The 14,748-nt window shown below is 41.9% G+C and overlaps 1 protein-coding gene across 10 annotated transcripts in view; it reads left to right on the forward strand.

The window, feature by feature from the left end:
• Positions 1–14,748, forward strand: part of cacna1ba (calcium channel, voltage-dependent, N type, alpha 1B subunit, a) — a 184,394-nt gene that overhangs the window by 62,014 nt on the left and 107,632 nt on the right. For all 10 annotated transcript variants that reach the window (XM_075468182.1, XM_075468188.1, XM_075468184.1 and 7 more), the window contains exon 6: positions 7,553–7,656. In XM_075468182.1, the coding sequence (XP_075324297.1) occupies positions 7,553–7,656 (104 nt within the window). The remainder of the gene's footprint in view (positions 1–7,552; positions 7,657–14,748) is intronic.

The raw sequence follows: 14,748 nt of genomic DNA on the forward strand, positions 1-14,748 counted from the left end.
GCTGTCAAGGTGGCATCTTTGCTGCAGATGAGCAATTGCAGAATAATTTATCTGGTTGATTTAATCTCTGTAAACCTCAAGCGGACCAGTGACTCAGTCAACACTTTGCAGCCATGTGAGAAACATTGCATTTTGTGTTCCTTTTATAGTCCTGGATCAAATTCTTTTGGGAGTGATTCAAAAGATTTGCCAGCTAGTTGAGCAGTAAACCCTATTCAACTAAATACCAAATAGATCAAATTATTTTAGAGATTGTGGGCCTGTCTACACAACACTCTGGTTGATGAACCTCAGATCAGGTTAAATGAGCCACACTAACGGGCCAAACTGAGCTCATTTTAACCAAAGCAAACTACTTCGATGTTAAATCACAAGCATACACAACAAATATCTCATATTTCAGTCACCTTCCGGCCTTGGAATAAGTTGCCAGCATTGTTACATTGTGCATTTCACGATGGGTGGTGATGCGAGGCATGGAGAATAGGACACGGATGCAGATTTCCAAAAACAATACTTGGTTTATTTTCAAAAGGTCAACATAAAGCGCGGCTGAGCCGGATAACAAAACTAATAACTGTGAAGAAACAAAACTTGACTATGACAAAAGAATGACTCGACTCGACTTGACTCGACTTGACTCGACTTGACTCGACTCGACTTGACTCGACTTGACTCGACTTACGGTGACAACAGGGACTGTTACGGGTGACAACAGGGGTGAGGGTGAGGATATGGCGCTGATGCATTGAAAACCTGGAAACTAAATACTGAGGGAGTGATGGGTGAGTAAGTCCAGCTGAGGCGAAAAACACAGGTGGTGTGAATGAAGGTGATGGCAGGGCAACAGAAACTGTGGGAAAACATGGCAAAACTAAATACAAGACCTGGACTAGAAAACTAACAAAACTAAGGCATGAGAGAAAACTAAAACATGGCAAAACTAAGAACTAAACAGGAACTAAAAACATGACAAACTCAGAGATGTGACAGTGTAACTTTCATTCTCACGGCTGGTAAGTCCTGCTAATTGTAGTTGTAGTTTTGTGGGCTCTTCACATGCGCTCATACTTACAGTAAAAAATACATTGCTGTAAAAGATAGTAAGCTTTCCCCTTCAATCCATCATAAAAACACAGTAATTAACAACAAAGTTTCTTGCCAGGCCTTCTTTGGGGCTGTAACTCAGTTTTAGTGTGAACAAAACTAATCCAGTTTTTCTTGTTTTCATTGTTCTTCTGTAGTTTTAGTAGGCAGCCCAAGTTATGCAAATTCCGGCATCTTTGGAAGATACATATCCATAATAAGGGCAAAATAGTTTGCAAGCTCAATGCTTATCTGAGGTTTATTTATAATGATGAAGTTAAATGATTTTGTTTAGTTTAATTTTATTATTTATCTTTAAATCACTGAAAACGTTTTAACATTTTAAACCCACATTTCAGTGAAACACCGAAGTCTGTCTGATTACATGTTCAAAGTGACTATTGTCTCTCACATATAACATGCTCCCATACAAATCTCTGAATGAGCTTTACTCAGACTCTTAAGATCCACCCTGTCTGTGTGAGGCTGGTCTGTGCTGCACATTAATGCTATGTTTTTCCTTCTGGCTGCTCCTGCCCCTCCCTGGCCTCCTCAAGGGAATGATTAGAGGAAAGTGAGAGAGCCTGCAGATGATGACTCACACATGTACAGCCACATCTCCCACCACAAGCGTAGCACCACCAGTCTTCTACAAGCATGAAACCAATCACAGCTCTCTTTTGTTTGCATAGAAGCAAGAATTGTAGCATAATGATAACAATTGTGCAAAAGGTTGAATTATTTAACAGCTGTAGTGAGGAAATGAAATGTGTTCAGCACTGTGGGCTTTTCTTGATAAGTCTGGAGGAAGAAAGAAAAAAAAACAGTTATAGAATGAGCAGTGAAACTAAATTGATCAGTAAGATAGATAGACTAGTAGACTAGGTAGACAAAGATGACTGTTGTTTTTCCTTTTACTTTAAAATACTGTAATACTTTACTGCACATAACAATATGGACAAAAGGACCGATCTATAAAAGCACTCCTACATTATCCTATTTGAAAAAAGTGCAGTAGATGCCTAAACTAACTGAAGAATTATTCTTTATCAACTTCCATGTGTCTGTCCCAAATAAAGGCAAAAGTCTGACAAATAATTCTTGAAAAAGAAACAGCCTTATGCACACTACAAACATTATACTTCAATGGAATGATTAAAAATAGGCGTGTGTGTAGGTCATTCCACCATAGTGGAACGACACATGAAAAGAGTCTGGATTGTCTAAAGCGTGGCGTAGGCACTGCTAGACGACAATCCTTTGACGACCGGAGTGACCGAGTTGTGACATAAGCATTTGCGAGAGCATTCAAGTAGATGGGAGCCGTTCCATTAAGTACTCTGTAGGCTAACATCAATGACTTGAATGTGATGCGGGTGGCTGAGGGTAGCCAGTGGAGCTCATTGAACAGAGGGGTGACGTGCTCTTTTAGGCTGATCGAAGACCAGACACGCCACCACGTTCTGGACCATCTGCAGCAGTTTCACAGCACAGGCTGGGAGACCAGTTAGGAGAGCGTTGCAGTAGTCAAGGCGGGAGATGACCATGCGGGAAGCGTGACCAAGCCAGGACACTTTGAATGACTGACCAGTGAGGTACGATTTAAACCAGGATTGTGCTCTCCCTGTGATGCCCACGCTAGAGAGTACGGACAAAGGGATACAATGGCTGACTGTCTCCCAATACATACGGGTTCCAGCCATTTGGACCAAGCCCATCCTCAGGTACATGCCCAACATTTTCTGTATTTCCTTGATTGTGGTGTTCACAGATCTTCCATTACTTTGAACGCTGTACTCATTTGTATGGGTTGCCAGAGCTTGAATCATGTCTTCTGAGACAAACTTTTCAAAGTACTGCAGCGGTGTGTGGAGGACAGTTGCATCATCTGTGAGAGCTGGACCAGAAAAATCAGTATTGGGACTGATGAAATCCTTTTTTTGCCAGCGATATCTGTCACGGGGCTTGATGTGTTCATTTGATTGGGGCTCAATGTCCAGTGACCTGCTTACAGAGCGCCCTTTCAATGGTTTTAGACAGAAACGGGAGGAGAGAGACCGGCCGATAGTTCTCCACATGAGTTGGAGGGAGGCAAGGTTTCTTGAGCAGCGGTGTAACCCGAGCTTGTTTGAATGTGGTAAGAAATGTGCCCGATGTCAGTGAAGCATTAATCTCATGTGTGACCACTGCAGTTACCGTAGGAGTGATGGATTGGAATAGATTAGTGGGAACAGGGTCCAGCGTAGTAGGACGGCTACATGTGAGAAGTTTAGACACACAGTCCTCAGTGAGAGGGGTGAATGAAGAAAATGATGCAGTAGGACTTCTGCATGTCGATTTTGTGGTACAAGGTTCGGGTGTGGGCAGTTCGGTTAACTGTTTGCTTATAACTGCCACTTTGTCAGTAAAGAATGAGGCAAAGGTTTTTGCCATCAGATTGGAAGCAGGTGGCGGAGGCGGAGGATTAAATAGAGTTTTGAAAGTGGAAATATGTTTCCGGGTATCAGTCGTACTGTGAATCTTGTCAATGTAGAAAGACATCTTTGCATCAGTGACACTGGCTGAGAATGATGACAGTAGTGCCTGGAATTTAGTTAGATCTGCAGGATCTTTTGATTTGTGCCATTTCCTTTCGTCAGCTCTGAAGTACAATTTTATAAAACACAAGCCCCAGGTGTGGCTCAATCAGCCTGATGAGCCCTCCGCCCGCTCTCTGCAAAAGGGAAGAAACAGAGAAAAAAGGCAGGGACAACTAGTGAAGTGGAGGGGTTGTCTAACCCCCCCCCCCAAGCACAGGAGGAGAACAGAGGACAGGTTTCACATTTTCAAGCTTGCTGACAAAGATGTACTTAGCTTTACCCTTTAACAAATCTGTCAGGGGAGCTACCACTGTAGAAAAGTTTTTACAAAAACTGCAGTAATACCCCACAAGACCCAGAAACCGCTGGAGTTCTATTTTCGTTGCTGGTACTGGATACTGCACGATTGCAGTCACCTTGGCAAGGTGCAAGGAAATATGCAATGCCGAAAAATGCATCCCCTGCTGGTCATGCTTTAAAGAGAGTCTGGAATGGAATGATATAACTACATCATAAATTTGTTTATCTGATTGAATTAAAAGATGCAAATTTCAACAAGTTCAAAATTGTCTCTAAAATTGGAATAATAAAATTTCATAGTTTTAGGTTAATTTTTATATTAATTCATCTGTGCTATACTGAGTAAAGATTGATATGTCTCCAACCGTCTTCCTACAAAAGTGTTAGTCACTGCCCTTACTTTGGAATATTTGTACAATAATATAATAATAGGTGAAATAGATGCTCTAAACTGTACAATTTGTCAGATTATCATAAGTTTACATGTATTATTCATCTACATGAAGAAATGAGAAAAAAGACGAACTAATGAAACACCATTGTCAGCTCAATATTATCACTGTAACTTTATTGGATAAATGTAATAATCCACACCTGAACTGGTTTACGCGTGCTCCAGCGAATGGGGATGCACTTCTCGGCATAACACCGGCCACATGTTCCCCTGGCCCACTACCTTACCCACTACCTTACCTTACCCAGCCAACCTTGGTGGCTTTGGCAAACTCACACTTTGCCAGGTTAATAGTTAGGCGTGCGTCAGCTTTTTAATCAAACAGTTTTTTAATAATACGGACCAGATGTTCTTCCCACGTATTACGTATTAACGTTGTCGGTGCGTTCCGCAACCCGAAACTCATAACCGTATAAGAGAAAAGACTAGAGGGAGTTAAAAGTAGATATCTCCCTGGCTCTCTCAGACAGTGGAACTTGCCAGTAACCCTTTAATAAGTCAAACTTGCTCACAAACTGAGCTGAACCAACCTGATCTACGCAGTCTTCCATTCGTGGCAGGGGATAACCATCTGGTGTTGTGACCCCATATACCTTCCGGTAGTCCGAACAAAACTTGGGACTCTTGTCAGACTTATCTACCAACAAACAAGGTGACGCCCAACTAGATGCAGAGAGTTCAGCAATACTTAAGCATGTACTGTATTTCCCTGTCCATCACCTTGCGCTTCTCTTCCGACACCCGGAAGAAATGTTGGCGGATTGGCTGCGTCTCACCAACATCAATGTCATGTTCAATTAGGTGAGATCGACTTGGTACGTCACCAAACAAACACGGGTACTCATTTATCAGAGCAAACAGCTCAGCACTCCCTACCTCAGACAAATGCCCAAACAGAAGTTTCATATTTTTCAGGGTTTCAGAATTGTTTAGCCTCCCACGCAACAAACTCTCATCAGGTTGGATAACCCCGTCAACCTCTGATACAGACAAAAAACTCAAACCTCCTACTGCAGCAGCCACAGACACGACCTTACCAGTCCTTGTCTGTTCCTCACCTTTGGATGTGTAGACCTGCCGAGTACAATAAGGTTTCCATAAATTTACACAAAGTTGTGTGGACTTCCTACGCCCTGGTGTTGACAGAAAATAATTTTGGTCTGACAGCTGGCGTAGCACTGTAAACGGGCCAGTAAACTTAGCCTGGAAAGGGGAGCTGACAACTGGAAACAACGCAAGTACCTGATCACCAGGGCTAAACTGCCGCTGCTCAGCTTCATGGTCATGTGTCGTTTGACCACTTCACGAGCAGCCAACAGAAGCCATGGCAGCCCATCCTCCCAGTCTTGGTTTAGTTCAACACAGTAGCAACACAGTAGCCACACAACAGAGATTTCAGGGTCTGGTGAAATCTTTCCAGAGCCCTTTGACTCTAAGCATGGTACGCAGAGGCCTGATTATGCTTTACATTCAGTTGTTTCAAAACCTGAGCGAACAGATAAGAAAAGTTCGATCCCTGATCACTCTGGATTATTTTTGGAATGCCAAAGATGGAAATGAATTGTGTCAGAGCCTTTTCCATGGACCTAGCAGTAATGGTGCGAAGCGGGTACGCAACTGGATACCTTGTGCTCTGATACATTACTGTCAGCAAATAGTTACCACCAACCTCGGAACGTGGCAAGGGACCGACACAATCAATAATCAAATGTTCAAATGGCTGCACATTTGCTTGAATAGGTTACAGAGGAACCGGCTTAATACTCTGGTTCGGCTTATCGGTCATCTAATATGTATAGCATGTACCTTGACGCATCTTTTTTTAACCAAGGCCAGAAAAAGTACCGCAGAATGTAATTATAAGTCTTGTGGACACCCAGATTCCCAGACTGATCATGGGAAGCCTTCAGCACTTTAGTGCGAAACTTAGAAGGAACAACAATCTGCCAAACCGGGTCACCAACAAAGTTTTCGCCATGCAGCAACCATTTCCGCACCAACAACCCATCCTTTAAGACATACCCACTTGCAACACTCTCTGCCTCCTCAACAGTGAGAACCTGTTCAAACAACTGACTCAGAGACGGATCTGCTCTCTAACCAAAATCATCCCGAGAGTGGTACTCACGGCCACCCCTGTGTGTAAGCACATACTCATCTGCCAGCTTAGCGGCCTTGGCAGCGGTCTTCACTTTATGTTCACTAATATACACAGCAATATGACCGGGAACAGAGTTCTTAAACTGCTCTCGAACAACCAAATTACAAAGGTCACCAAAAGTGCTGACCTCCAAGGAAGCACACCACCGACTGAAATGAGTCTTCTGCTCTCTGGCAAACTCAACATGAGTCTGCTTCCCAGACCTCTCCCTGCTCCTAAACCTTTGTCGGTAAGCCTTCCGGCTCCAACTCATAAGCTGTCAAAACAGCTGCGCTGAGCGGAGGGGTCATCACACTTTGCATCTTTGTGAGATTTTCTGAGTGAAAACACAGATTTAAAAAAAAAAAAACTTTCCATACTGATTTGGATGCTGTACTGTTAAAATAATTTCTACTGGTAACTCCAGCACTCTTTTGCATCGGTTATGATGAATAACCATGGCAACAGAATAGTTGTTTGCATTTAGGAAAACCTCATTAAGCTTTCCAAAGCCAAAGAAATGCCTGGAATAAGACCTCAAATACAGATGAGTTGAAGAAGAGACATCCAGGATCCTGAGCAGAAAAAAAATGAAGGAATAGGAGGAGAAAGTTTAAGCAGTTTCTTCCCTTGATCATCATTTAAGCAATATAAATCCCATTTTGGGATGAAGTGTTATTGAACTGAATTGAATTTAACTGACATATATTAAACATTAAGTAGCCAAAAAAGAAAGGTTTTGGCCAAAAATGCCCTTGCTTTAAAGTGCTTGTTTATGTTTTAGAAAATAGTTAGATATATTGAGTATGTCTGTGGCAACTGTGGAGTTGCATCTCCACAGCTATAGACACAGAGGTGAAATTAATACATTTTGAGCAAAAGACTGCATTGTTTCATATTCATTGATACTGAATAAAAAAGACACAGATAGAATGTGTCTTCAATTGCATTAATACAGCAGAAATTATACATTTTTTTTGTCTGTGTGTTCAGGCCAATGATGCCTCAGGAAACACGTGGAACTGGCTATACTTCATCCCCCTCATCATCATTGGCTCTTTCTTCATGCTCAACCTGGTTCTAGGTGTTCTGTCAGGGTGAGTATCCACTGTGAGTGTGACCTAAACAAAGAATAGGCTTAACTTGGCTTGGGGAAATTTTAATTGTATAAGTTACATATTGCTGGCTTTATGTATGTTGCTGTCTCCCAGGATGAATGTAGAGTAGTCAAACAAATTCTTACAAAATGCTGTTTAGATCCTATGATCCCAGTGTACACATTTGTCCAAATTATCGACCTATGCATTTTGACAATTACAAAAAAGGTCAAATAAGCACATCAAATGGATGCCAGAACAACTTTATCCTGTATGCCTAGTATTTGTGACTGGACATAATGTGCTGATATTTTTTTTTATATACTGTGTATATATATATATATATATATATATATATATATAATAGCAGTATATTATCATGACATCTTTTCTGAGTGGCAGTTCAAAATGAATTATACAAAATTCCTTAATACAAAATATCAACGCATAAATCTGAAATTCCCTGTTTTCTGAAATTGGCACTTAGGCTACGTTCAGACACCACACTGAACTGACCCAAATCCGATTTTTTTGGCCCTATGCGACCTGTATCTGATCTTTTCATGACAATCTGAACAGCACAGATCGGATTTTTTCAAATCCGATCCAGGCCACTTGGATATGTGGTCCTAATTCCAATACGTATCTGATCTTTTGCCATGAGACTGCAGTCTGAACGGCCAGGGCGCATTTATCCGACCTACGCGTCTGAAAAGCCGCTCACATCACAGTCCCACCACTCCTGGCTACGACGACGCACCCAAACGTGTCTTTGGATAGACGATGCCACTGCCCCACAAAAGGCCAGGGCCAAAAGCCTAGCTCTTTTTCTTTTTAATATCCTCTTTAAAATTATGCCGTGATTAATGTGCTGGCTCCGGCTGGACAACGACTTTAAAATCGCTTGTAGATGGCCAAGTCCTGCACCCAGCCACAGCAGAAAGTCTCGTAAGATTCTGAAGATTTGTGACTTTTAAACTCCTGCATAGTGTAGTAACTTACACCGAAGACAAGATAATTTACTATGTCCATATATGTGCGCGGAGGTAACTGGTCCAGGTCTCTGTGTCATTCTGCTGCAGGGAGCTCGTAAGGATCAATATTTTGGATGCTCGAGAGCTTCTCCAAATACCGCTGCTTTGCGCTTGTAATAAGCTTGTCCCTGTAAGGTCCCTTTTCTTTCTGCATTGCTTTGCTTTCTTTCTTTTTTTTTTATTGTATTCGTCTCTGCCCTGCCGAAATGATAAATGCAGGAAATTTAAAGATATCTGGAATATATAGAGGCGCCTCCGTTAAGTTCTGATGGCGTTGCCCCTGGCAACCAATAGCGTCTCCTGCCAACATGGCCGACCGGCTCACGTGACTCCTTATTCTCAATATGCATTCCTACTCTCATAGACATAGAATGCGTTCTATGGTTCTATGTCTATGCCTACTCTTACCATCCATGTGTACTTCCGCAAACACTGGGCACTCTCATGACGTATGACGTCATTGTACGCTCTTCTGCGCATGCGGGATAGTATGGGGCGGTAAGCCGTTCACACAGCAGGCCACATACAGGTCGCATTTAATTGCAATGTGAACGACCCCACAAAAAAATCATCTATAGAAGTTCCATATCTCCTGAGTGTGAACTTCTCTTGCAATTACTAATGTAGGTCAATTCCACATCTGTAGCAGTACCAATAAAATGAATATAACGTTTTATCAAAATATGAATTCATCTTAATATTCAAGTCTGCTGTACCATTCAGCCTTCGAGTATAATGCTGTGGTACATACTACTTCATCTATTAAGCAGTTTGAGTAGCCAACAGTGATTTGTGTGTGTCATTGCCATTAGAAAGACCATAATGGGAGGAGGCTGTGTATCTCATCTTCTGTAAAATACATCTTTATTTCTTACATCTCTCATTTAACTTGAGTTCAGTATATTTTTCATTGTTGATGAACAATGCAAAATGTTTAATGACAATAACAATTTTGAAACAGGCCCCTTTATTTTGGTTTGAATTTGTTTTCACCATGAATAGTAGGTCCTCAACAAACAAAATAAATCTTCATTCATCAATATTTTTCATATTAACAAGTCGATATCGTCCTCATTTATGGCTCTATAGGTCTATATGTCTGTTTGCAAGAATAGGTAACATATTTTGATGTTCAATGGTCGTTTTTTTTCTGTCATAATGTTTATATGATGTGGTGTCGTTGCTGCCCTCGGTACATTATATCAGTGGTTCGATATAATTGAGAAATTGACTTTCCCTTAAAGCTTATGAGTAATTTGTAGATTTTTTTTTTCCAACAAGCAGGTACTTGCAGAATGGAAATTCTAATTAATTGGATGCCAAAGGGATAGAAGGTTGAGGACTATAGTGAACAACATGCTAATTCAACTCAGCACAGGCGTACCGTTGTTTCGTGTTGCAGCCGTTTTTATGTCTCTACTTTTTGTTGTTGTTTACTTTATTTACAATGGTGTGTAAGCTAAAACTCATCTGCTGCCATCAAGCTCGCCCATCAAAAAAATCCAATTTTTCGCCCGAATATGTACAAGATGTTTATATGCATGTGGATCTACTGCTGCTAATAATGCTACTGCTCATGCGGGACTGCCTGCTGCAGTAGTTTTGGACATGTTGTGTCCTTCTTTGTGTCTTCTTGAGTTTTTTTTTTCTGTGAAAACACAGATCTTTCAATATTTTTTCCATGACAGTTTGGATGCTGTGTTGCTGGAATGATTTCTGCTGGCAATTGAGGGACTTTTTCTTTTTACATCTGTTAAGAGAATTACCATACCAATAGGACAGTTGTTTGCAAATGACAGCAGCTAATTGAACTTTTCAAAGCTCAAGTAATGCCTGAAATACAACCCCAAATCCAGATGAGTTGAAGAGAGATGTCTAGGATGTAGAACAGTAACAAAACAAAAAGAAAGAAGGAGGAAGTTGAAATAATTTCTTGAAATGAACAGGCTTGTAGCCCTGATAAGGACACAATGGGAAATCAGGAAAACAATATTATTTGTTTCACCAAGAGATGAGATGAGTTAACAGTACAGATCAGATCAGATTTATTGGTCATGCATACACACAAAATTTGTCCTCCGCTCTTAACCCATCCAGGTTGGCACCTGTTGACACACACATGCACACGGTCACACACTCATAGAGACAGATGCCAACCTGGAGCGGTGGACAGTCATTCACAGCGCCCGGGGAGCATAGGGGTACGGTGCCTTGCTCAAGGGCACCTCGGTAGACTGACACCCCTCCAGCTCTCAGTTTCACCAATCCTTTTGAGTGGCGAGAGTGGGAATCGAACCTACCAAACTTCTGGTTATTGGATGACTGACTAACCACTGAACCACGGCCGCCCAGAAGGATGGATTACAGTGCTTTTTAACAACAGATGATGTTTTGGTGCCGTTGAGACAGAACATCTCTGCACCCCGGATATTGAATTGTTGGCTGTGACTCTATCCTGAGAGATATCCCCTGAGTGAGAGTGTTGCTGTCTGCCAAAACTTCATAATATATATTCAGCTAAGTTGTTGCCAAACATCACAAATAGGACACCAGTGCGATCTTGGCTATACTTAAAATTTCCAAGACTTTGTTAACAGATGATTTTTATTGCTATTTAATTTTATTTTATTTAACAATAATTCCTACAGCAGCAAGATAGTTTCCTGTTTATGATGAATGACATTTTATTGAGTTTAACTGAATTGAAATTAAATGAATGGGGTATTTTTCATGTGTTATTAGACATATCATGAGCAGAGGGCCTCCTACAGTCTCAGAAAGGTGATGTCATGTAAATGTTTCCACCATTCCTGATTACTTAAGCAATGGAGTCCCTCGTGGACTACAGATGACAAAATTTACATCACACAGACATTACAAATGAGGTATGAACACGGTATGAATTTGACTTTTCTTTGCGGGTCCCCAGTTGTTTTCAACTTTCTATGCCAAAGGAAAGCAGGATTATTAGATCCATATACTCTGGGCACTTGTGCAATCTTTTATGCTGAACAGCTGTCTACATTCCTCCTTTTAGCCCAAAAGACTTGAACGCACACGAGTACACAGCTAATAAATTTAGACACACACATGCTTTTACAGTGATCTGAAAACAAAGGATTTTCAAGATAGGTTGAACCTACTGTAAATCCAAATTTGTGATATTCAGACATTTTTGCACAAAAACATTTTGAACATTTGAATTTGACATTGTTGCTCAGCTTTATTACACGTTGTCATCATATTCTCTATATCCGTTTAAATGCATGCACACAGTGTACGTCCATACTGCATAAACAAGGAGAAAGAGCTGGGAAGAACTTCAATGGGAAGAGAGCTTTTATGACCCCCACCCCTTCCACCACACACACACGTTCACACACATCCTCCCTGTTTACTTCACTCTCTACAGAAGTTGTCAGCTGGCTGTAGAGTTACTGGAGAGGTGGAAGGTCACTGATGCCGTCTGGCAGGACCTTGCAGGGGCCATGTCACTGTTAAAAGGCCACAATCTGATTCTGAGAGAAGGCAGGAGGGAATACACATGCAGGGTTTTGAGCCTGCAGACCCCCAGGGGATGTCAGAATATTTACCAAAGCTTTTATCACATCAGCATGGGCAGGCTATTATGAAATGTGGCTGTGATCAAAGTCGAGGCCAAAACTGCCTGTTCTAAAAAGCCCTCTTACATTTCTCACATTTTGTGCAAGTTATACTTTTAACCAAACCCTGATGACACTGTATGTAACTTTGTGAATTATGCTTTTGCTTCGATATCCTCTTGTTAGTTTTCAATTTCTTTTTCAATATCATCATCACTGCAAACTTAAACTCAGTGAGTAAAAGAGCATTTTCGTCATTTTCTGAGGAAATATTGGACTCAAATATGAGGCCAACTTAAATTTAATGTAACAAAGAAATTGTCTCAATTCATAGTTTTCTTAGGTGTTGACTAGCCCATTCTTGCTCCACCACTTATATTAGGATCAAGGCATACAAATAAAATACAGTTCTGCTGTTGGAAAGTTTACCTAATTCATATTGTCTGTTAAATGTGGGGAGAGTGCTGACTCTGCTGTCTAGTCTGTGCCTCTCTACTGGTCTCTCAGTACGCCATTGAATTCCGTACTCTTGCCTCATAAGAATTAACGGAATAATCAAATTAGCGCATCGACCTCGCCATACGTATTGACTGCCATATCCTGGAAGAACCCCCATCAGATCTCATGTTCAAAACCCGTCTGCAGCTCCCCGTCAGGTACAGAAAATGATCTGTCAAAATCTTTTTCTGTATCCTCTCCCCCTCATCTCATAAGTTTTTGAACTCTTGCAAGACGCAACCATCTTCATGAAGTTGGACCTCAGGAGTGCTTACCATCTGGTGCTTTTTCAGGAGCTGGATGAATGGAAAACCACCTTCAACACACTGGTCGGATACTATGAGTATTTGGTCATGCCCACTCGCTGTTTGACAATCTTGTCAATGATGTGTTAGGAGACATGCTGAATAAGTTTATGTTTGTCTATCTTGATGGTATTTTTATCTTCTCCAAATCTGAGGCAGAACATTTGAGACATGTGCAGGCTATGTTGCAAAGACCACTCCAGAATCATCTCTTCGTGAAAGCAAAGTACCAATTCCACGCTTCCACTGTCTCATTCCTTGGGTTCGTTTTGTCAGCTGGTCACATTGAAATGGACTTCTCTAAAGTGGAAGCAGTGAATAATTGGCCTAGTCTTGAAAACCAGAAAGCATTGCAACATTTCTCGGGTTTTTAGCAATTTCTATCATCGTTTCATTCACCACTACAGCTCTATTGCCTGCCCGTTAAATCGCCTAATATCAGCAAAATCAAGATTCTGTTGGACCCCTGACACTGATAAAGCCTTAAACCAACTCAAGGAGAGGTTCTCCTCTGTACCTCTCCTCACCCTACTGCACCCTGATCGACAGTTTCCTGTTGAAGTGGATGTGTCGGACTCTGGAGTGGGTGTGGTGCTTTCCCAGTGGTATGTGAATGATAATAAAGCCCATCCTTGTGGCTTCTTCTCTCAGTGCTTTTCCCCAGCTGAGAGAAACTATAGCATCAGATATCAGGAGCTCCTAGCCATCAAGCTAGCTTTGGAAGAGTGGTGTCATTGGCTTGAAGGATCCAAACAGTCATTCATTGTACTCACCGACCAAAGGAATCTGGAATATCTAAGATCTGCCAAACACCTTAACCCCCGTCAAGGTCACTGGACCCTTTTCTTTGACCAATTCAACTTTACCTTGTCCTACCGTCCTGGTTCTAAGAATCTAAAGGACGATGTTTTGTCCCGGTAATTCGACACTTCAGAATCTGGTGAGGAACCTGATTACATCCTGCCCCCATCGGCTCGACTTGGTCTAACCCAGCTGTACATTGAAGAAGAGGTCCTCAGCGCCCATGCTCCTCTCCTGCTCCCTCAGTCTGTCCCACTGACCATCTCTGTGTTCCAGACCACCTCAGGTCCAGACCTGGACTGGTGCCACTCCTCCCATCTTGCTTGTCACCCTGGGATTGACCTGCTTCTTTGTCCAGCGGCGATTCTAATGGCCCACTCTCCTTTAGGACGTCAAGGACTTCATCCCTGCTTGTTCTGTTTGTGGTCAATCCAAGAAACTTCCAGAAAAGCTCCATTAGGACTCCTACATCCACTTCCTAACCCTCGATGCCCATGGCTCCATATCTCTATCGATTTTGTTGCCGGTTTACATACTTCTAGTGGGTCAAACAATCAGGAGCTGGAGACCAAACTCTGACTTATGTGCTCCTGATACCCAACATCTTGGTGAGGACGGGGTACTGTCATGGTCTCTGGCTCTGCTCTCTAGTCTGTGCCTTAGTTGGTCATTTCCTGCCATTTCTCTCCCCTTACTCTGCTCTCACTAATCAGCATGTACTCAACACAACTAAACTCACCTGTTCCAGTCCCTTTTGAAAGCAGGTCTTGCAGCTCCATTTCCCTGCCAGGTTGTTTGCTTCCCTGAATTGCAGCATAGCAACTTGCCAGCAATGTTCATCAGACCAGACTT

The sequence above is a fragment of the Odontesthes bonariensis genome, chromosome 6, assembly GCF_027942865.1.
Source record: "Odontesthes bonariensis isolate fOdoBon6 chromosome 6, fOdoBon6.hap1, whole genome shotgun sequence".
Taxonomy (NCBI): Eukaryota; Metazoa; Chordata; class Actinopteri; order Atheriniformes; family Atherinopsidae; genus Odontesthes; species Odontesthes bonariensis.